Source organism: Engystomops pustulosus, chromosome 11 (genome assembly GCF_040894005.1).
Source record: "Engystomops pustulosus chromosome 11, aEngPut4.maternal, whole genome shotgun sequence".
Lineage (NCBI taxonomy): Eukaryota > Metazoa > Chordata > Amphibia > Anura > Leptodactylidae > Engystomops > Engystomops pustulosus.
In genome coordinates, this window is record NC_092421.1 from 45,348,557 (window position 1) to 45,373,897 (window position 25,341).

General features: G+C 42.9%; 1 protein-coding gene across 1 annotated transcript in view; it reads left to right on the forward strand.

Annotated features, from left to right (window-relative positions):
- Positions 1-2,374: 2,374 nt before the first annotated feature.
- LOC140106485 (rap1 GTPase-GDP dissociation stimulator 1-A-like) overlaps positions 2,375-25,341 on the forward strand; it is a 416,700-nt gene continuing 393,733 nt past the window's right edge. The window contains exon 1 of the mRNA XM_072130944.1: positions 2,375-2,414. Coding sequence (XP_071987045.1) covers positions 2,390-2,414 — 25 coding nt within the window. The 5' untranslated portion in view covers positions 2,375-2,389. The remainder of the gene's footprint in view (positions 2,415-25,341) is intronic.

The following is a 25,341-nucleotide window of genomic DNA, read 5'->3' on the forward strand; positions in this document are numbered from 1 at the left end:
TACTTGAAAAATAATTTGGGATTATTTTTGCTCTCCCTGGCAATATTTCTTTCAGTCTCTATTTTTGCGGCCTTTATCTGTTTTTTACAGGATTTATTTTTCTCTCTATAATCCTGTAATGCCTCATCGCTACCTTCATGTTTTAGCACCTTAAACGCTTTATCTTTCTCGCTTATTGCTTTCCTTACAAGACTAGTTAGCCACATAGGCTTTTTCTTGTTCCTTTTATGCTTTTTCCCATAAGGTATGTGTTTCTCACAGGACTTTTTCAGAATATATGAGAAAAAGTCCCATTTTTTGGGGGGGGCTTTTGTCTTTGAGAGCATTATCCCAGCCTTTAAGGTCTTCCCTTAGTTGATGAAAATTTGCCCTCCTGAAGTTAAGAGTGTTGGTTGCCTCTTCACTAACGTGCTTAGTAAAGCGTAATACAAAATCAATGATATTATGATCACTATTCCCCAGGTTCCCCCCAACCTGTAGTTTTGATACCCTATCAGGTCTGTTGATAAGGATAAGGTCCAGCAGTGCCCCCCCTCTTGTTGGCTCCAGGACTAGTTGCGACAGGTAATTGTCTTTTGTTGTTGACAAGAACCTGCTACCTTTGAAGGACCTGCAGGTTTCTGCCCCCCAGTCAATATCTGGGTAATTGAAGTCCCCCATGATAAGTACTTCACCATGCTTTGAAGCCGCATCCATTTCACTTATCAGCATTTCCTCTGCTGCCTCCATTATATTTGGAGCCTTATAACAAACCCCTAGTAATATTTTATTTTTATTTTTCCCTCCTCTTGACATCAGTAACGCAAATGTGGAGTCCCTATGGGTCTCCACCCATAGGGACTCCACATTTGCGTTACTGATGTCATCTCGCAAGACGGGCTTGAGGCAAGAATTCACATATAAACAAACCCCTCCCCCTTTTTTATTTATACGATCCTTTCTAAAAAGACTATAACCATCTATAGTAACAGATCAGTCATAGCTACTATCTAGCCATGTCTCGCTGATACCCACTATATCATATTTCCGTTCCAACATCAAGAGTTCCAGTTCCTCCATTTTGTTTGTGAGGCTTCTGGCATTTGTGTACATACACTTTATATGGTTTTCCCTGTCCGTATTCCTTTTGTCCTTATTCCCCAATCTCATTCCAGCCCCCCTTCCTCCCCCATGGACTATGGCTCTTCCCAGCTCTCTATGTACACCGTCTATGTGAATTGATTAAATTGGTATATTATCTTACAAATATACTAATATTTTATTTATATATCTTTTCAGACTAAATATATTTTATTGATACTGAGCCATCGAGGACGACCCCCGTGTGTCTACCCATTTCTCAGATTACTCATTTCTGCCATTTAATGTGCGCTTACAATTGTGCCATATGTACGTACCTTTTATCGATTTTTATTATGTATTGGCCACATGTATTTTTTTGTCTGCTGACTATTATTTGGTCAGCTTGCTGGACCTCACTAACTTATTTAACCTTTTGTTCTATGTACCAATATATTTAGGTTTATGAATTAACCATATATACTATGTATTTCAAAAAACTTTTTAAACTTTGTGAATTAATTCTAATGCTGTAGATATTTGGGCCATTGTCTAGTCTCGTGGTGACCACCTTTTTTCCCCTACTTCAAGTGTTTTATTATTATCACCAATGTCCATTGACTTGTATATATATGTATGTATTCTTTGTAAAAGTATTTTCTAGGATAATGGATAAATGACACTACTTTGCACTTTTGATATTCCCCATTGGTCATAATGGTGCTTTCTGTTAATAATTAATGATGCACAATTATGCACCTGTTCATGCACTTTATTGTAAATTATTGTTTGTAAAAACTCATCATTATTTTCACTGAGTCTCTAAACTGCTGCTATTCTTTACCTTTTTGGCTCTATTTGGGAGATTTTATAGACACCCATCTTCTTATTTGAATTGAGCATCCTTGTACAATATGGGATCTCTATGCGCGTGCGCATACTGATGGCTAATCATTCCACACTTACCTTGATACATGTGAGTGGGTACGGCGCAGGCGCATATACCTAGATCCGATCGCGTGCGCCAAAATCCCGGGGCAATTCAGGTACAATCGGCGCAAATCGGAAATATTCGGGTAACACGTCGGGAAACAGCGAATCGGGCCCTTAGTAAATGACCCCCATTGTGTAGTTGCTGTAGATGTCTTGTGAATCTGTCTCCTGACACTTCTGTATATGTGAATTGATTAAATTGGTGTATTATCTTACAAATATACTAATATTTTATTTATATATCTTTTCAGACTGAATATATTTTATTGATACTGAGCCATCGAGGACGACCCCCGTGTGTCTACCCATTTCTCGGATTACTCATTTCTGCCATTTAATGTGCGCTTACAATTGTGCCATATGTACGTACCTTTTATCGATTTTTATTGGCCACATGTATTTTTTTGTCTGCTGACTATTATTTGGTCTACCAGCTGTAGGATCAATTATATAGGTACAGGAGGTTATAAAGTTGGGGACTCATACATTGGGACACCCCAGACCCTTATAGTGTTCTTGATATTTTCTCCGTTTATTGGTGGCATTATACTTTAATTAGTCAAGCAGGACTAGTGAGCCGTACACTGGTATAATGTTGATTGAAGTGATTGCTTTATGTATATATACTTGTCTCTGAAATTACGATCCCGTGATGACACATCGCATATCGTCTGTGTACTTGGTTGCATTACAACGGAAAGGCACTTCCGGGCTCCTTAATGCATGTGCAGTCGGTTATTTCTGGCTTATATTCCAAATATGTGTGCCAGCTATACGCCGGTCCCTGTGTACACGCAGTAAGACTCAGAGTAATGATCAGAGATTCTGGAACACACGGTGGTATGTCCTCCCACCATATATGGTGGATTTTAAAGCACTTTTTGCACTTTGTAATTAAATTATGTTTACAAACAATGTATTACACAGAATATTGCTCTACCTCATGTTATTTATGTAATTTATATTTCTGAATATCGATGATTATTGAAGAATGTGCACTGTATACAATTTTCCACATGTCGATATATGTTATATGCACTAACTATATTTATAAGGATATTGTGGGCGGGCCTCATGAAGGTCATGTGACCATTGTATTTTGTATATATACCCACCCCATACACTAATTGTTTGGCTTGAGAAAGGCCCAATATGAGCCAAAACGTCACTACTGCTCTACAAAAGGAAAAAAAAGGACCACTTTTTTTATTTGATCTGGATGTCTGGAGTGCTGCTTATTTTCTATTTTTTGTCCTTGGATATGACCACCCACATACTTTGGCAGCACAGTTTACACATGTGCTATTGAGCCCTGTCTGACCACCTCGATTCAGTGATCTTTACACAGGACAGTTGTGGGGCATGCAGTAACTTCCAAACATTTTTTTAATAACTGCAATCGCAGAAACCCGTTTATATACATAGCCGATTAATTTAATTGCATGCCGATGCCCAGATGAGAATAGCCCCTTGAAGACTGGTTGCTTGAAGTCCTGGGATCAGTACAGAAAATATGGCCAACATTACAGCCGAAATCTAGACATGTAAAACCAGTAATTTATGACCGACTTATTCTTAACAAGTCTTAATACATTATGACCTTGGAAATATCCTACTCATTAGTTTAAAAGAAGACAAAAAGTAATATGTTATCTACATGTCAGAATAAAATGTTGGTCCTTTTGTGTAATCATCATTTTTTTAAGACATTTAGTTTACATCTGCATATTTGATGCTAATTAAAGCAAAGGTTCCTCACAAAGATGCAAGCGGCTGCCGCTAATCGCTGGGGTCAGCAGACTACATGGCAGCACCATTGATCATACTTGCCACAGTTATGCATTTGTTGACAATTCCCATTTTACTGCAATGTTCTATTAGGGTGAGGTTTTGTTTCTTCTGCTATCCATGATATGACAGAATACAGTGGTTATGGAAAGTATTCAGACTAGAGATGAGCGAACACTAAAATGCTCGGGTACTCGTTATTCGAGACGAACTTTTCCCGATGCTCGAGTGCTCGTCTCGAATAACGAACCCCATTGAAGTCAATGGGAGACTCGAGCATTTTTCAAGGGGACCAAGGCTCTGCACAGGGAAGCTTGGCCAAACACCTGGGAACCTCAGAAAAGGATGGAAACACCACGGAAATGGACAGGAAACAGCAGGGGCAGCATGCATGGATGCCTCTGAGGCTGCATAATCGCACCATTATGCCAAAATTATGGGCAACAGCATGGCCATGACAGAGTGACAGAATGAAGCTAGATAGCATCTAAAACATCCAATAATTGACCCTGACACTATAGGGGACGGCATGCAGAGGCAGCGGCAGCAGGCTAGAGAGTGTCATGGCGACATACCCTAAATGGACTCAGGCTTCAAACCAATGGGTGGCAGAGAGGAACCAAAGGAGGTGAGCAAGAAGCGCTCAAATAATATCGGTACATGATAAAAGTTTGCCAGTATATTTTGTGGATTACACAGCAGGGTGGCGACAAAGTTAACATGGAAGCCATGAAAACAACCCAAAATTCTGCCTGACACAGCTCGTTTGATAAGGGGACCATGTATGGAGGCAGTGAACTAGTAGTAGATTAAAGGTGCTGCAGTTAAAACTATGTTAGTTGGATCTTGGCATGGAGCTGGCGCTCCGCTGCCAGGCGAGCTTTCGCCAATCCAAGCCCCTGTCTATAGGCTACTCCCCAAACAGCACTTCTAAGAACCTTTTGTATAAGATCAAGTGTAGTAGCGTTCTTATAAGTTTAGGATATGGCGGGTGAGGGGAATGTAAACAGATGCGCAAGAAGCGCTGAAATAATATCCCTAAATGGTAAAAGTTTGCAAGTATATTTTGGGGATTACACAGCAGGGTGGCGACAAAGTTAACAACTTTGATGTGGAATGCCCTGTAATAGCTCTTGGGCGGTGTGCCTTTTATCGCCTAGGCTCAGCAGTTTCAGCACCGCCTGCTGTCGCTTAGCGACGGCACTGCTGCTGTGCCTAGAGCTACCGACTGATGGCGCCATGCCCACGGATGGTAATTCGGAGGAGGAGGAGGTGGAGGAGGGGTGGGAGGAGGTATAGTAGGCCTTTGAGACCTGGACCGAGGTAGGCCCCGCAATTCTCTGCGTCGGCAGTATATGACCAGCCCCAGGGTCAGACTCGGTCCCAGCCTCCACCAAGTTAACCCAATGTGCCGTCAGCGATATATAGTGGCCCTGCCCGGCAGCACTCGTCCACGTGTCCGTGGTCAGGTGGACCTTGTCAGAAACGGCGTTGGTCAGGGCACGGATGATGTTGTCTGACACGTGCTGGTGCAGGGCTGGGACGGCACATCGGGAAAAGTAGTGGCGGCTGGGGACCGAATACCGAGGGGCGGCCGCCGCCATGAGGTTGCGAAAGGCCTCGGTCTCTACTAGCCTATAGGGCAGCATCTCCAGGCTAAGCAATCTGGAGATGTGCACATTAAGGGCTTGGGCGTGCGGGTGGGTTGCACTATATTTGCGTTTCCGCTCCAGCGTCTGGGGTATGGAGAGCTGAACGCTGGTGGATGCTGTGGAGGATCGTGGAGGCGACGATGGGGTTTTTGTGCCAGGGTCCTGGGAAGGGGGCTGACTAGCAGCTGACACAGGGGAAGGAGCAGTGGTGTGCACGGCCGGAGGTGAACGGGCTTGTTGCCACTGAGTGGGGTGCTTAGCATTCATATGCCTGCGCATACTGGTGGTAGTTAAGCTAGTAGTGGTGGAACCCCTGCTGAGCCTGGTTTGGCAAATGTTGCACACCACAGTCCGTCGGTCATCCGGTGTTTCCTTAAAGAACCTCCACACTTCTGAAGATCTAGCCCTCGCCGCAAGAGCCCTCACCACGGGAGCTTCACTAGTTGACAGTGGCGCTGATGCACCAGCTCTGGCCCTGCCTCTCCGTCTGGCCCCACCACTGCCTCTTCCAACCTGTTCAGGTCGAGGACTCTCCTCCGTCTCAGAAGCACTGTGTTCACCCGGCCTCTCAACCCAGCTTGGGTCTGTCACCTCATCATCCTCCGATCCCTCAGTCTGCTCCCCCCTCGGACTTCCTGCCCTGACAACAACTTCCCCACTGTCTGACAACCGTGTCTCCTCATCGTCGGACACCTCTTTACACACTTCCACTACGTCAAGAAGGTCATCATCACCCACAGACTGTGACTGGTGGAAAACCTGGGCATCGGAAAATTGCTCAGCAGCAACCGGACAAGTGGTTTGTGACTGTGGGAAGGGTCCAGAAAACAGTTCCTCAGAGTATGCCGGTTCAAATGCCAAATTTTCCTGGGAGGGGGCAGACTGGGGGGGAGGAGGCTGAGGTGCAGGAGCTGGAGGAGTGGGGATTTCGGTGACATGGGTGGACTGCGTGGAAGACTGACTGGTGGTGGACAAATTGCTCGAAGCATTGTCAGCAATCCACGACATCACCTGTTCGCACTGTTCTGGCCTCAACAGTGCTCTACCACGAGTCCCAGTAACTTCAGACATGAACCTAGGGAGTGTAGCTCTGCGGCGTTCCCCTGCTCCCTCATCAGCAGGTGGTGTCTCACCCCGCCCAGGACCACGGCCTCTGACCCCTGCAGTAGTTGGACGCCCACGTCCCCGCCCTCGTCCTCTACCCCTAGCCCTCGGGTTAAACATTTTTAAAATGAGAGTTATAACTTTTTTTTTTTTTTTACTTCTTTTTGTTTTTTTTGGTGTTTTTTTGTGTTTTTTTTTTTTTTTTGTGTTTTTTGTTTTTTTTGGAGTTTTTAAAACCAAACAATCCTATCCTATTGCTATGGCTATTTTCTAGCCAAGTATCAAAGGAAGCACACTACTATGCCAGATGAGATGACACTGAGTTATTGCCTAATAGAAATCCAACCCCTACTGAATTTTGCCACTTCGGCCTTTGCTATGGATATGTGCGCCACTAAGCGCAGAACACAGCGGTCGCAAGTCTCACTACAAATTGCTCAGAATTGGCAAGTACATGCACTGCAGAAACTACAGCCACCAGCAGATCAACCAGAAATCAAATATATAGAACGCTACTGTAGGCTTCAAGAAGCTGTTTGTATTCTCCTATGGCTATTTTCTAGCCAAGTATCAAAGGAAGCACACTACTATGCCAGATGAGATGACACTGAGTTATTGCCTAATAGAAATCCAACCCCTACTGAATTTTGCCACTTCGGCCTTTGCTATGGATATGTGCGCCACTAAGCGCAGAACACAGCGGTCGCAAGTCTCACTACAAATTGCTCAGAATTGGCAAGTACATGCACTGCAGAAACTACAGCCACCAGCAGATCAACCAGAAATCAAATATATAGAACGCTACTGTAGGCTTCAAGAAGCTGTTTGTATTCTCCTCTGGCTATTTTCTAGCCAAGTATCAAAGGAAGCACACTACTATGCCAGATGAGATGACACTGAGTTATTGCCTAATAGAAATCCAACCCCTACTGAATTTTGCCACTTCGGCCTTTGCTATGGATATGTGCGCCACTAAGCGCAGAACACAGCGGTCGCAAGTCTCACTACAAATTGCTCAGAATTGGCAAGTACATGCACTGCAGAAACTACAGCCACCAGCAGATCAACCAGAAATCAAATATATAGAACGCTACTGTAGGCTTCAAGAAGCTGTTTGTATTCTCCTATGGCTATTTTCTAGCCAAGTATCAAAGGAAGCACACTACTATGCCAGATGAGATGACACTGAGTTATTGCCTAATAGAAATCCAACCCCTACTGAATTTTGCCACTTCGGCCTTTGCTATGGATATGTGCGCCACTAAGCGCAGAACACAGCGGTCGCAAGTCTCACTACAAATTGCTCAGAATTGGCAAGTACATGCACTGCAGAAACTACAGCCACCAGCAGATCAACCAGAAATCAAATATATAGAACGCTACTGTAGGCTTCAAGAAGCTGTTTGTATTCTCCTATGGCTATTTTCTAGCCAAGTATCAAAGGAAGCACACTACTATGCCAGATGAGATGACACTGAGTTATTGCCTAATAGAAATCCAACCCCTACTGAATTTTGCCACTTCGGCCTTTGCTATGGATATGTGCGCCACTAAGCGCAGAACACAGCGGTCGCAAGTCTCACTACAAATTGCTCAGAATTGGCAAGTACATGCACTGCAGAAACTACAGCCACCAGCAGATCAACCAGAAATCAAATATATAGAACGCTACTGTAGGCTTCAAGAAGCTGTTTGTATTCTCCTATGGCTATTTTCTAGCCAAGTATCAAAGGAAGCACACTACTATGCCAGATGAGATGACACTGAGTTATTGCCTAATAGAAATCCAACCCCTACTGAATTTTGCCACTTCGGCCTTTGCTATGGATATGTGCGCCACTAAGCGCAGAACACAGCGGTCGCAAGTCTCACTACAAATTGCTCAGAATTGGCAAGTACATGCACTGCAGAAACTACAGCCACCAGCAGATCAACCAGAAATCAAATATATAGAACGCTACTGTAGGCTTCAAGAAGCTGTTTGTATTCTCCTATGGCTATTTTCTAGCCAAGTATCAAAGGAAGCACACTACTATGCCAGATGAGATGACACTGAGTTATTGCCTAATAGAAATCCAACCCCTACTGAATTTTCCCACTTCGGTCTTTGCTATGGATATGTGTGCCACTAAGAGCTAAACACAACGGTAGCAAGTCCCCCTGCTAATTCCTCACAAAATGGTAAAAGATGCAAATTAAAATAAAAAAAGTAGAACGTTATTGTAGCCCTAAGAAGGGCTGTTGGGTTCTTTGAGAATCACTCCTGCCTAACAGTAAGCTAATAGAACACCCTAACGCTTTCCCTGACCAGCAGGAGCTCTCTCCCTAGCGGCATCCAGAGACAGAATGATCCGAGCAGCGCGGCCAGCGGCTAGTCTATCCCAGGGTCACCTGATCTGGCCAGCCAACCACTGCTATCGACGTGTAAGGGTACCACGTCATGCTGGGTGGAGTGCAGAGTCTCCTGGCTTGTGATTGGCTCTGTTTCTGGCCGCCAAAAAGCAAAACGGCGGGAGCTGCCATTTTCTCGAGCGGGCGAAGTATTCGTCCGAGTAACGAGCAGTTTCGAGTACCCTAATGCTCGACCGAGCATCAAGCTCGGACGAGCATGTTCGCTCATCTCTAATTCAGACCCCTTTAAATTTTCAACTTTTTGTTTCATGGCAGTTAAGATCGAAAAGGTTCTTTTTTATCTCAATAATGTACACTCTGCACCCCATCTTAGCAGAAAAGAAAAACAGAAATGTAGATATTATTGCTCATTTATAAAACAAGAGGAAACACTGAAACATCATATTGTCATAAGTATTCAGACCATTTGCTGTGACTCACATACTGTCCATTTCCTTCTGATTCTCTTTGGGATGGTTCTACTCCTTCATTGAGGTCCACCTGTGTTTAATTAAACAGATTGGACTTGGTTAGGAAAGGTACACACTTGTCTATATAAGACCTCACAGCACATGTCAGAGCTCATGAGAAGGAACTGCCCAAGGAGCTCAGAGACTGAATTGTGGCAGGGCACAGATCTGGCAAAGGTTACAAAAGAATTTCTGCAGCACTCAAGGTTCGTAAGAGCACAGTGCCCTCCATAATCCTGAAATGGAAGAAGTTTGATACAACCACAACTCTTCATTGACCTGGCTGTCCAGCCAAACTAAGCAATCATGGGAAAAGAGCCTTTGTGTGAGAGGTAAAGAACACCCCAAGATCACTGTGGCTGAGCTACAGAAATGCAATAGGAAGATGGGAGGAAGTTCTACAAAGTCAACTATTACTGTAGCCCTTCACCTGCTGGGGCTTTACGGGAGAGTGTGCCAACCAAAGCCTCTCCTCAGTGTGAGACATATGAAAGCTCCATACAGTGTGCATAAAAAAACATATGAAGGACTCACAGACTATGAGAAATATGATTCTCTGGTCTCAGGAGACGAATATTGAATTTTTTGTTGTTATTTCTAAACGGTTTGTGTGGAGAAAACCAGGCAATACTCATCATCTGCCAAATACATCCCAGCATTGAAACATGGTGGTGGCAGCATCAGGCTAAGGGGGTGTTTTTCAGCTGAAGGGAAAGGATGACTGGTTGCAATTCAAGGATAGATGAATGTGGATAAGTACAGAGATATTCTGAATGAAAACCTCTGTACACAACTCTGTGACCATTCTTGACCCATTGAGTCTCTGGAGAGACTTGAAAATGACTTCCACCAACATTCAACATCCAACCTGAAGAAGCTGGGGGGGTCTGCAAGAAAGAATGGTAGACCTACACCAGATCCAGGTGTGGAAAACTGGAAGACTCATGGCCGTCATAGCTCAAAAGGTGCTTCTATTTAATACTGAGCAGAGAGTCTGAATACTTATGACTATCTGATATTTTCAGTTTTTCCTGTTTAAGAAATTAGTGAAAATATCTACATTTCAGTTTTTTTCTGTCCAGGTGGGGTGCAGAGTGTACATCAATGAGCAATAAAATGTACTTCTTTGATCTCACCAATTGGCTGCTATGAAACAAAGAGTGAAACCTTTAGAAGGGTCTGAATACTTTCTGTACCCAATGTACATGATATTTAAAAATGCAATTTTTTAATGTACAGTGTCAATGTATAATTAAGGGTTCATTATTAAGGACATGGTAGATTAAGCATTTAAAATGATCTTGTACATACCAAATACATGAATTACAGTAAACTTTTATGTAGCATAAACTAATATAGAACTTTGCTAAGTGGCCAATATAAGGTTGTGACTGGGGACCAGTGGTGTGGCTAGGCAGGGGGCGGGGTGTTATATCCCATAGTACATCCCATAACTTTGGGGCTTTTTTTACTTACCCACTAACTTGAATGTTCAAGCTGAGTCCATAAAAGTGGATAAAACATGGACAGCGCATGCACAGAAAAAAATGTGTCAAATGTAAAGGGTCTCCCAGTCCCAATATGTTAATGCTTTAAATTTAAAATAAATATTCAAGAGCAATTTTTTTAAAAATTTGTAATGAAGAGGAGGAATGATTTAAGAGATTTGCTTTATCAGTAACAGCCATAGTTTTCTGTTGTTTAGTTATTTCTTTAGTTATTTTTCTTAATATATGTTACTTGCAAACCCTATAGTCAGGTACTTATTTAATAGTTGTTTTAGTGATAATAAAAGATTGTAAAAAATTGCTTTAATAAAATGCATGAAATTTATAGGACTTAACATAGAATTCAGGGGTATGCTACTATAGAAGCACGCAGGGGGGGACTGGGAATTTAAAGTGGCCCTGGAAAAAACTGTAAAAGTGGCCCCATTCTATGGGCGGGGTCAAAACAAGTAGGCGTGACCTTGTGATGTGAGTGGAGTTACTAAATTCCATACAAACTGTTAATAGATTATCTAAATCAACATGTACACCGCAGAGAAAAAGAGACTCATACTGCCTCCTTGTAAAGGAATAACAATTCTATTTTGAGAGCACACAACTTAATACTGCCATACATGTACACTAAAAACATACTACAATACCTTCTCCAATAAACAAGAATGTAACTACTATAATACTGCTGCCCCTAAGTAAAATATATTGCAATACTGCCCCTGTATGTACAAGAATATAACTACTATAATACTGCCCCTGTATGTACAGGAATATAACTACTATAATACTGCCCCCTATGTACAGGAATATAACTACTATAATACTGCCCCCTATGTACAAGAATATAACTACTATAATACTGCCCCCTATGTACAAGAATATAACTACTATAATACTGCCCCCTATGTACAAGATTATACACTCACCGGCCATTTTATGAGGTACACCATGCTAGTAACGGGTTGGACCCCCTTTTGCCTTCAGAACTGCCTCAATTCTTTGTGGCATAGATTCAACAAGGTGCTGGAAGCATTACTCAGAGATTTTGGTCCATATTGACATGATGGCATCACACAGTTGCTGCAGATTTGTCGGCTGCACATCCATGATACGAATCTCCCGTTCCACCACATCCCAAAGATGCTCTATTGGATTGAGATCTGGTGACTGTGGAGGCCATTTGAGTACAGTGATCTCATTGTCATGTTCAAGAAACCAGTCTGAGATGATTCCAGCTTTATGACATGGCGCATTATCCTGCTGAAAGTAGCCATCAGATGTTGGGTACATTGTGGTCATAAAGGGATGGACATGGTCAGCAACAATACTCAGGTAGGCTGTGGCGTTGCAACGATGCTCAATTGGTACCAAGGGGCCCAAAGAGTGCCAAGAAGATATTCCCCACACCATGACACCACCACCACCAGCCTGAACCGTTGATACAAGGCAGGATGGATCCATCCTTTCATGTTGTTGACGCCAAATTCTGACCCTACCATCTGAATGTCGCAGCAGAAATCGAGACTCATCAGACCAGGCAACGTTTTTCCAATCTTCTACTGTCCAATTTCGATGAGCTTGTGCAAATTGTAGCCTCAGTTTCCTGTTCTTAGCTGAAAGGAGTGGCACCCAGTGTGGTCTTCTGCTGTTGCCTTTCTATCAGCTCGAACCAGTCTGCCCATTCTCCTCTGACCTCTGGCATCAACAAGGCATTTCCGCCCACAGAACTGACGCTCACTGGATGTTTTTTCTTTTTCGGACCATTCTCTGTAAACCCTAGAGATGGTTGTGCGTGAAAATCCCAGTAGATCAGCAGTTTCTGAAATACTCAGACCAGCCCTTCTGGCACCAACAACCATGCCACGTACAAAGGCACTCAAATCACCTTTCTTCCCCATACTGATGCTCGGTTTGAACTGCAGGAGATTGTCTTGACCATGTCTACATGCCTAAATGCACTGAGTTGCCGCCATGTGATTGGCTGATTAGAAATTAAGTGTTAACGAGCAGTTGGACAGGTGTACCTAATAAAGTGGCCGGTGAGTGTAACTACTATAATACTGCCCCCTATGTACAAGAATATAACTACTATAATACTGCCCCCTATGTACAAGAATATAACTACTATAATACTGCCCCCTATGTACAAAAATATAACTACTATAATACTGCCCCCATGTACAAGAATATAACTACTATAATACTGCCTCCTAAGGGTGAGGACGTGTGTGAGCAGAGCTCCTGAGTCTCCTGATGCCGGGAGACAGCCCAGGGCGGGGCCACTCTGGGTGGGGAGATTCCCCAAGCAAGGCCCAGGCTTCCAGGCCTACACCGGGAGAAAACTCCCAAACACTTTCTTCAAGGGATGGAAATCCCACAGTTGCAAGTAAGCAGGAAAGCCAAAAGAATGTGGTTATTGTAAAGAAGATACAAGAAAAGAAATTGAGTGAAGCAATGATGGAAGTGAGTCCCAGGCACGGCCAGCATGGAGCAGCACAGGTGGTGAGTGCAGGATGAGCAGCAGGTGCACAGCCCCCCACTCCTGCACCCAGACAGAGAAGAACGTCCCTGGAGAGACAAACTCTGCAAAAGAACTTACTGCAGAAGGATGTGGTGTCCAGCATGGCCTGTCCAGGCCGCACAAGATCTACAGCTAAGCCGCAGAGTGTCCCTGCACAGTGTGAACAGGCCTCAAGCTCTGCCACAGCAGGCAGAAAGACTGGAACAGCAAAGGAGATGGGTGCTCCAAAACCACCTGGAGCAGCACCCCGACTAGCACAGCAGGGGAAGGAGACCGTGCGAGCGCCTGAGTTGAGGCTAGCAGAGGAGATCCCAGGACTGGTAAGGAGGATGGGGGAGCTTAGCCACCATAAGCAAATGCTGCAAATGCAGATTGACTGTTTGTATAACCTGAAATCTGCACATCCATAGAGTAACAGACTGTATGATACCAAACTGCACTCACTGAGCATAGAGCTGGCACAGGTGGTGAGGGACATGGACTGTGTTCTGGAGCAGATGGGACCCCTAGCCGAGACATATCGGAATAGGGAGCACTTCTCACCCCAGACCCAAGATCCAAGATGCGCCCCGTGTTACAACACCTGTACTCAAACCTGCTAGTTTCTCCTTCCAAAAGGGTCAGTCGCAGGATCAGCCGCAGACCTCTGCAGCAGTCACTGAGAAGGAGCATGAGGATGTGGTACAACAAGTCCAAGCAGTGACTGTGCAGCAACAAGACAAAGCATTTTCTTCTGTGTGTGTTAGACTGATGCATTGTCACAGGAGAACTGTGCTGCTGTGACCGAGACTGGTGACACTGGGGGACATTCTGATGAACCTGAGGGGTTGGGGGATGGAGGGGACCCTCAGTCTGTCTGGGATGTACAACAATCTGATAGCGTAGAGGTGGATGGGGGGCAGGGGGTTGTACAGGATGATATATGTGATTTCCCCCCTCTAACATCAAGCCCCCCAAATAAGTCAGATCCCCCTAGATCAGACCCTCCCCCTAATACCTAGAGTGAACCCCGTCAAGAGCCTCCCAGAAACGCCTGGAGCCGCGGCGCTCCTTCCTTCACCTCCTGCACACAATACTCAGGGCAGGCGTTTAAGAGGAGGAACATGGTGCACTTTAAGAACAGAGGCGCTAAGGAAGATCTCCCAGACAGGAGGTCTGTGGTGCAGGATCTCCTATGTCACCAGATGGGGTTCACGCCTGGCGGTCATCAACCTTCCAGACAGACAGGGCTATGATGTCAGCTTTAAGCTCATGTCTAGTCTGGATAGGTTCTGGGATAAGTTCCCCCAGTTCAGGGACACTGATGGCTGGAGTAAATTTACATTTGTCCCCATTTCCAGGCCAGGTACCGTAGTGGTAAATATCATCTTTTGGAATGAGTCGGTTCCCGCTCAGGATATTCTGGTGTGGCTCAGGCTCCATTGTGATCTTGTGTCTGACCTCACCAAGAATAGAGACGCTGACGGCATCTGGACTGGTTCTGGTGAAGTTGCGCCAGTATAATAACATCACCCTGCACCTCCCCAACAGCTTCTTTATAGCCAGAGAGAAAGGCATCTGTTTCTATCCTGGGCAACCAAGAAAGTGTTTTAGATGCGGTAAGATCGGTCACGTGGCCAAAGTTGCCTTTGAAGGTAGTCGCCTACGCGGATGACGTGACTGTGGTGATATCTGAGCCTCATGAGGTGGAGATGTTATCTGCAGCCATCAGAAGTTACTCAGAGGCCTCCGGGTCTGTGGTCAACCTTGAGAAAAGTGAAGCTTTCTGGATATTGGATACTGCTCCTGGCTTTGATTTGCCACAGTTCCCCAAGGCCTCCACATATATTAAGATCCTTGGGGTTAAATTTGGGAGGGAAGATAATGCCAAACTAAATTGGGAAGAGAAGTTGGATACCGGAAATCTAAAGGTTCAGCGATGGAAGAACTGGAGGCTGACCTATAGAGAAAGGGTTACCCTGCTGAAGACTTACCTGATCCCTGTCTTCCTGTACGTCTCCGTCGTATTTCCTTTGCCAGAATCTTTCTCCGCTAGGCTCTTTAGCCTGTTCTTCCAGCTTTTATGGGGCAACAGATTAAACCCAGTAAAAAGAGGGATCACCTACCTGCAGAGGAGAGAGGGTGGACTGGATATGTTAAATCCAAGGGTCTTTTTTGACTCCATGTTTCTAAAAGCTAATTTTGGATGCTTGGACTCAAATATTGGTCTCCTGTGGATATTGCCTTTTGCAGAGTCTTGGGTGCGAGGCGGCAGTCTCAAGAGGGGTCGGTGGACTCCTGGCTTCCTCCCCCAGTATCTGGAGTATGGTCTCAGGTGCATGAAAAAGTGGAGAATAAATAAGACCTATCTGGAGAGTAAGACCAGGAAGGACCTTTATATGAGTGTCTGTAGGACCTTTTATACTTTACAGCCAGCTCTGAGGGACTGCACGACGGCCACCCTGCAGGAGAGTCTGAAGCTCCTCAATAGTCTGAGACTCCCAGCAAAGCTATTTGATATTTCCTGGTTATCACTGCACGGGAAGCTTTTTGTTAGGGGCAATTTAAAGTTTTTGATCGTATGTGCCCCTTGGGTTGTCAGCAGGTGGAGACGATGCAGCACTTCATTACCGAGTGCCAGGGAGGGAGGCAGATATGGCAGGAGGTGTCCCGTAGGCTTAGGATACCAAGACTGCAGTCTCTGACCTACCCGGATGTAATCTACGGGGTGACACCACAGGTAGCCGGCATCGACAGGGGGACCATGTACCTCATCATCACGGTAACTAAGTACTACCACTGGCACACCAGGACCAGAGTGTCCGTACATAGCAAGTCCTTCCAGCCCATGACCGCAGTAACCCAAATATTATCAGAGCTGAGGTGGATCCAATCATTAGAGTTAAGGAAAAAGAGTAATAATGTTCAGTTATGGAGGAACATAGATCTACAGTGATGGATTATATGTCATGGAATTCTGATTATTTCTTTTTTTCCTTATTACCAGTGATGGACTTTTTAATTTGAAGTTACTCTAAATTCATTATTTGCTGATTTGTTTGATCTTTGTTAAATCATTGTTTTTGTTTTGTTTTTTGTTTTTTTTTCATCCTGACAAGAATGTATTGTATATTTTTGTTTGTTTTTACTAATAAAAATTGCCCCCTATGTACAAGAATATAACTACTATAATACTGCCCCCTATGTACAAGAATATAACTACTATAATACTGCCCCTTATGTACAAGAATATTGCTGCTATAATACTGCCCCCTATGTACAAGAATATAACTACTATAATACTGCCCCCTATGTACAAGAATATAACTACTATAATACTGCCCCCTATGTACAAGAATATAACTACTATAATACTGCCCCCTATGTACAAGAATATAACTACTATAATACTGCCCCCTATGTACAGGACTATAACTACTATAATACTGCTTCCTATGTACAAGAATATAACTACTATAATACTGCCCCCTATGTACAGGAATATAACTACTATAATACTGCCCCCTATGTACATGAATATAACTACTATAATACTGCCCCCTATGTACAAGACTATAACTAATATAATACTGCCCCTATTTACAGGAATATAACTACTATAATACTGCCCCCTATGTACAAGGATATAACTACTATAATACTGCCCCCTATGTACAAGCATATAACTACTATAATACTGCCCTCTATATACAGGAATATAACTACTATAATACTGCCCCCTATGTACAAGAATATAGCTTCTATTACTAGTAGCCATTACCCCCCAGTATACATCCAGCCCACTGTAGTATATATATATACAGCCAGCCAGTCCTCCTAATATATTCAGTCTGCCCAGTATACGGCCAGACTGCCCCTGCCCCAGTATATGGCCCATAGCCCCAGTATGCAGCCAGACAGCCCATAGCCCCAGTATGCAGCCCATAGCCCCAGTATGCAGCCCATAGCCCCAGTATGCAGCCCATAGCCCCAGTATGCAGCCCATAGCCCCAGTATACAGCCAGACAGCCCCATTAAACAGCCAGACAGCCCCAATATACAGCCAGACAGCCCCATTATACAGCCAGACAGCCCCATTATACAGCCAGACAGCCCCACTATACAGCCAGACAGCACCAGTATACAGCCAGACAGCCCCACTATACAGCCAGACAGCACCAGTATACAGCCAGACAGCGCCAGTATACAGCCAGACAGCCCATAGCCCCAGAATACAGCCCCTGCCCCAGTATACAGCCCATAGCCCCAGTATACAGCCAGACAGCCCCATTAAACAGCCAGACAGCCCCATTATACAGCCAGACAGCCCCATTATACAGCCAGACAGCCCCACTATACAGCCAGACAGCACCAGTATACAGCCAGACAGCCCCACTATACAGCCAGACAGCACCAGTATACAGCCAGACAGCGCCAGTATACAGCCAGACAGCCCATAGCCCCAGCATACAGCCCCTGCCCCAGTATACAGCCCATAGCCCCAGTATACAGCCAGACAACCCCAGTATACAGCCCATAGCCCCAGTATACAGCCAGACATCCCCATTATACAGTCCATAGCCCCATTATACAGTCCATAGCCCCAGTATACAGCCAGACAGCCCCAGTATATAGCCAGACAGCCCCAGTATACAGCCCATAGCCCCAATATACAGTACATATAAATAAAAACACACGTAACTCACCTTTCCGACGCCCCGGCGCTGCTCTCCTGCTTGATCCCGCTGTGTCAGCTCTGTACGGGCCGGTGTTGCACAGACCATGACGTTGGCAAGCGGCTGACGTCATGGTCTGTGCAACGCTGGCCCGGCGCTGACCCTGTGCAATGCTGACCCGGTGGGTCTTATGGCATGTCCGCCCCTGGAAGCACTTCATTGTGATTAGTGAATTCCATCAGAATTCGGCTCTGGCTGGTTTGGCCAAACCCAGACCAAAAGTTCAGCTTTGTAGACCCATATTTGAACCTTTTAAATGAGTGTGCTTTTACCCACCGGTAACACCGGTGGTATCCTTTACATGCTTCAGGCAAAGCAGTCTGAAGCATGTAACGTGCGTGCCACCATGGGATTGATGGAGGAGATTGTTGCCAAAATGGTGCCGTGCCTGCAATGTTGGGTACAAACCTGAACAATGTGGTTTAGGTCCACTCATTACTAAATGTGTTGGTATTATTTTCTATGCACTGTTGTTTATGATTCTAGATGCACTAGCAAAAATCTTTGCATAGTGTGGACATACATGATCTATATAGTGACTACATAACATTATGCCACAGGGTCTGCAACAGAAAATTCTTACCCTAAAAGAAAAATGCTTCAAATAAGACAACAAGTGTGCCGGGATATGACTGACTTAAGGACCCAAAGGAGACATATAGAGTACTGTTTAAAAAGCATACTTTTCCAAATACGCCCGGCGAAGAAATCCACATTTTCTGACAAAGACACAATGAATGTATCTTCAAATAGAAATAAGCTATGAGATTAATTAATTGCTTCCGATCTGCTGCCAGTAACTTGTCAGCTGCACACCAAATAGCTTTATTTTTCACAAATGCTCTTGACAAACACTGCAGTCATGGCCATAAGTTTGAATGATACAAATGTTAATTTTTACAAAGTCTACTGCATCAGGTTTTATAATGGCAATTTGCATATACTCCAGAATGTTATCAAGGGTGATCAGCTTAACAGCAATTAATTGCAAAGTCAGTATTTGCCTAGAAAATGAACTTTTTCCTCTCAAAACACATTTCAACTTCATTGCAGGCCTTAAAAGGAGCAGCTAACATTGTTTCAGTGATTGCTCCATTAACACAGGTGTGGGTGATGATGAGGAGAGGGCTTGATTAAGTAAGAATCACACCACTGGACACTCTAAAAGGAGGCTGGTGCTTGGCATCATTGTTTCGCTTATGTTAACCATGGTTATCTCTAAAGAAACACGTGCAGTCATCATTGAACTGCACAAAACTGGCCTAACAGGGAAGAGTATCGCAGCTAGAAAGATTGCACATCAGTCAACAATCTATGGCATCATCAAGGAATTAAAGGAGAGAGGTTCCATTGTTGCCAAAAAGGCTCCAGGGTAAGGTTTTTCAGCTTCGGGATCGAGCTACCAGCAGTGCAGAGCTTGCTCAGGAATGGCAGCAAGCAGGTGTGAGTGCATCTGCACACACTGTGAGGCAGAGACTCTTGGAGCAATGCCTGGTGTCAAGGAGGGCAGCAAAGAAGGCACTTCTCTCCAGAAAAAAACATCAAGGACAGACTGATATTCTGCAAAAGGTACAGGAAGTGGACTGCTGGAGTGGACTGATTCTCTGATGAATCCCCTTTCCGATTGTTTGTAACATCTGGAAACCAGCTTGTTCGGAGAAGACAAGGGAGCGATACCACCAGTCTTGTCTCATGCCAACTTCATAGCATCCTGCAACCATTTATGTGTGGGGTTGCGTCTCAGCCAAGAATGTCCTCCAAGAGCAACTTCTCCCAACCGTCCAAGAGCAGTTTGGTGATTAACAATGCCTTTTCCAGCATGATGAAGCACCTTGCCATAAAGCAAAGGTGATAACTAAATGGCTCAGGGGACAGAACACAGAGATTTTGGGTCCATGGCCTGGAAACTCCCTAGATCATAATCTCATTGAGAACTTGTGGTCAATCATCAAGAGATGGGTGGACAAACAAAAACCAACAAATTGTGACAAAATGCAAGCATTGATTGTGCAAGAATTGACTGCTATCAGTCAGGATTTGGTCCAGAAGTTGATTGAGAGCTGCCAGGGAGATTTGCAAAGGTCATGAAGAAGAAGGGTCAACGCTGCAAATATTGACTTGCTGCATTAACTCATTCTGTCAATAAAAGCTTTTGTTACTCATAATATGCACTTGTATTTCTGTATGTGATAAATCATCTGACAAACACACATAAAAACCAGAGGGCAACAGATCATGTAAAAATATTATATTTGTGTCATTCTCAAAACTTATGTCCATGACTGTAGTTACACATCCAGTCCTAATTTCCATGTCCTATGATAGTTTCTTTTTCTGATAAGTATTGCTCCAGGGCATGACTATTTGAACTGGCTTCTTAGTGCAAGCATTAAATATTCATCTTTTGTTCCCACTGCCATGATTATTTTATAGCAGCTCCTGTACATTTCCCCCTGAACTCCATTGTGTACTAGAAAGGGGATAGTGCTGTCGTGGTGATAATCGACAGCACTAGGAATTTCTTATTGTACTATACAGACAAAGGAAATACACTGTTCAGAGTGTACAATTTCTATGATAATGCAGAAGGAGTGTGAAAGACTACAATTATCAACATAAATATAAGAAAAACAGTCAGAACTAGTAATAAATTAGTAATGTAGAGTTAATGTGGCAGTCATATAGTATAATATCAGATGCCTGAAATTTAGCATTAATATTTTAGTTAATATTTTTAAGGGCTTCCAGCGTTGTTAATTAACAAGAATATCACAATATGTTTAATCAGGATCTAAATCATACTTATGTATCACATTTCTGAAAATTAATGGGAACCTATGGGTAGAGTTAACCATAACAATATGCCACAAAGTCTACAACAGAAAATTCTTACCCTAAGACAGCTGTGTCAAGGCTGAGAAAGAGCTGCAGGTCCTGAGCAAATCCACAACTCCTATCCCTGCCTGCACTAACAATATGGAAACTGGATGATAGCCCCTACTCTAAGTAAGTACTCAGAACAGAAGACAATCAAACAAAGAGTGGTAGACAGAAACGAGTATAGTCTTAACAAATTAGTCAAAACCAAGATGGCAGCGAAGTACAGAATTGTGTAGTAAAGAGTAGTCTAAAAACAATAAAAAGGTCAGAATAAAGCAAAAAAAGAATTGAAAAGGTAGAGCTACAGGTATCAAGTATAATCAGCACTTGGTGAAGGGAGGATCAGGTATTCTTGAAACTAATTGGTTTAGCCATCTATCATTTAACTCACATGTGACACACACAATGAGCTATAAAATAACCCCCCCCCCCTCCCCGCCTTCCAAAGTACACACACCCTGCTCAGAAAAGATAACCTGAAGGGCAAGCTCAAGATCAAAGCATCAAACAGAGCAGCCCTTGATATAGTTCACAAACGTCCAACCTACAACCCTGCAGGGAGAACCCATTCAAAGAGTTCTGACAGCTTAATAACACTTCAGCATATTTATTCATTCATGCACCTGTTTTTATTGATGTGTGCTGCTTATGTCCTCTATGAAATACAAACACTACTACTAATAGGATCTTTTCATGAAAAATCTGATTCAGAGGACAAGAGGGGGTTATATTAACAATTTCCGAGGCAACAATGTAATACAGTGACGAATTCCCTGTAGATCAACTAGATCATCCAAACATGGGTAGACTGGAATGGATGCCGTAACATATCTTTGGAAGTTGCCCAGGAAGTTTTTTTTTTTTACAAAAAATATATACTTTCATTTCTAAATTGTTTCCGAGGCCTTGATAATCTTATTTGACCACTTGTTTAAATCCTTTACTTGACTGCAGGTTCTTGAGCATTATGTTCACTAGGTTGCTACTGCAAATTTTTAATGGCACAAAACTCTCATAGCAAAAAACAGCTCCACTCTTGCCCAAATAAAGGATATCAGGCCCTTTTGAGCACTGACAGCCTCCATAACCAATTTCATGAACATATGTTTCAAGCTGAAACTCATTTAACTCATTTAGGTTTAACTGCCTGTGATATCTGAATACAAATGTGTCTCTTTTTCTCTTTTTATTATCCTATGGCTCCTTAATTTTTTTTTACTTAATTGTATTGGCTATGAAATCTGGTTGACTTTGCTTTACTTTCCATGGTGACCGGAAGAAGCATGCTCGCCCCTGCTTGACTAGTGGAAGTGGTGCGCAGCTATCCAATTGTTTCCTAGATCTAACAACCATTAACCCCTAAACGCACCTAGACGTTATAGTACATCCTGCTGACTGCTTCTTTAGCGCACCAGGACACACTATAACGTCCCGCTTCTGGCACAGGCTCACAAAAGGAGCCGGCACCAGAATCATCGGCTGTCAGCTGTCTAGTACAGCTGACACCGTACTGTAACACTCATGATCAGAGCCGGCTCTGATCGCAAGGGGTCTTCCCCCTATGGATCGGATCCCCCCGCGCCGCTTACCGGGGTATCTGATCCTCTTCTGGGCAGCCCCGAGGACTGCCAAGTGCCCCGAGATTGCCTGATGCTCGCAGCAGTCAGACCCCTTCCGTGTCTGACTGTAAACTGTCTGAGCCTGCGCGAGTATGCCAGACAGATTACACTGCTCTACAATCTATTGTGTATTGGACTTGAACCAGCGATCAGAGCATCGCTGATTCAAGTTCAAGTATGTATAAGTAAAAAAAATTTCAAAACATAAAAGTTTAAACATTAGAATAAATAAAAAATAAATACATAAAAATATAAGCCCCTAAAATGTCACTTTCCCATAAAAACACTTAATAAAGTATAAAAAAACACAAACACACAAAAAAGCATCATATTTGGTATTGCCACATCCGTAACAATCTGTATAATAAAATAGAATCATTACTGGACCCGTACGGTAAACGTCGGGGAAAAAAAACGCCAAAAACAAAAAAGATAATTTTTAATTAATACCTTTAAAAATGTTTTACAAAGTGAAAATATTACACACTCTGAAATGAGACCACTAAAAAGAACAACTCTTCTTGCAAAAAATAAGCCCCTTACCAGATTTGTTAGCCGAAAAATAAAAAAGTTATGCATATGAAAAGATGGTGATGCGATAATGAACAAGATTATCTCCAAATTAGTTTTCATCCTGTAAAATTTAATAAAATACACAAAACCTCCACATATTTGGTATTGCTGCGTCCGTGACAATCTGCATAATAAAACTGAATAATTATTAGATCGACAAAGTGAACCCCATTAAAAAAACCACAAAAAATGCTTCAAAAAATAATAATAAAAATAAAAATAATTTTTAATTAATACCCATTAAAAATGCTCTAAAAGTGATAAAAAAAATGTTACGCACTCTAAAATAAGACCACTAAAAAGAACAATCCTTCACGCAAAAAATAAGCTCTTAACCAGATTTGTCAGCTGAAAAATAAAAAAGTTATGTATATGAAAAGATGGTGACGCTAAAATTAACATTTTCGCCAAATTAATTTTTATTCAGTAAAAATTGGAAAAAAATTAAAAAATCTATATAAATGAGGTTTGATCGTAATCGTGGCAACCCATAGAATAAAAGTAATATACTATTCTTATGGTGTAAAAATTGTATCACCTTCACTACATAGTAGAAAAAAGTGAAAAACCGCCGGCTCACCCAACCTTCAGATCACTCGGCTGTTCACACACTGTGGAAGTCTTCTGGTGCACGGAGAGATTGATCCAAAGCCGTATGGTGCATGCAGGGAAAAGAGCTGGTAATACGGCACAACACGAAGGACGTCACAGGGATACACTACCAAAAATGCTTCTTTTATTGATTAAAATGTCACAAACACATGAATACAGGCTGGTTAACGCGTTTCGACGGAGACCGTCTTAATCATAACCTGATGATTATGATTAAGACCGTCTCCGTCGAAACGCGTTAACCAGCCTGTATTCACGTGTTTGTGACATTTTAATCAATAAAAGAAGCATTTTTGGCAGGGTATCCCTGTGCCGGTTTACCAGCTCTTTTTCCATTCTTATGGTATGGTTAACGGCCACAAAAAAAAACACAAAAAAAATCTTCCTAAAAATTGATGATTTTCATTTCCTCCTTCAACAAAGAGTTAATAAAATCTCACCAATTAGCTATAGATGCCCCAAAATTATGTACCAGAAAAGTGCATCTCATGTGGCAGAAAAATAAGCCCCTAAAGGTCCACAATAAAAAACAAAAAAAAATTATAGCCTGCACAATGTGACAATGCAAATCTGCTCTGGATGGCGCCTCCTTCCCTTCTATGCCCGGCCATGTGCCTATACAGCAGGTTACCACCACATACGGGGTATCCGTGTACTCAGGAGGAATTGGGTATCAAACCTTGTGGAGCCTTTTTCATTTAATCCATTGCAAATGTTTGTATTGTCAAAAAATATTTCAATTTGTAGGCCGCGCTTCCATTTTGTTTTAATCCCTATAAAACCCCTATAGGGTTAACAAACTTCTTAAGAGTGCTTTTTCGTATGTTGAGCGGTGTAGTTTCCATAATGGGGTAAATTACGGGTCTCGCTATTATTTAGGCCTCTCAGGGTCAATTAAAAGCTGAGCAGGTCCATCTAAATACAGGTTTTGCTGATTTTACAAACATTTTAAAAATGGCACCTAAATTCTGAGCCTCATAACATTCTAGTAAAATATGTGGAATCTTAAAAAACCATCCAACATAAAGCAGACATTTGGGAAACGTAATTTATGAATTTTTACGGGTGCTATGACTATCTGCATTAAAATTAGAGAATTTAGAACTTTGAAAATAAAGAATTTTTCCAATTTTTTTCCAAATTTAGTTTTTTTTCATAACTAAACAAAAAGATATCATCCAAATTTTTAAACTAATTTGACGTACAATGTGTCACGAGAAAACAATCTCAAAACCCCTTGGATATCTCATAGCGTTCTAAAGCTATAAGCACTTATAGTGACACAGGGCAGATTTGAAAAATGGGACTGCGTCCTAAAGGCCAAAATAGGCTGAGTCCCGTAGGGGTTAACTAGCAAATGACATGCAATGTTAATATTGATTGATTTGATTTAGTCAATCAATCATCAAAGATGTTTCAGGTTTAAGTAGTGTGGAAAAGTGTATGGTAAGGTTGTAGACTG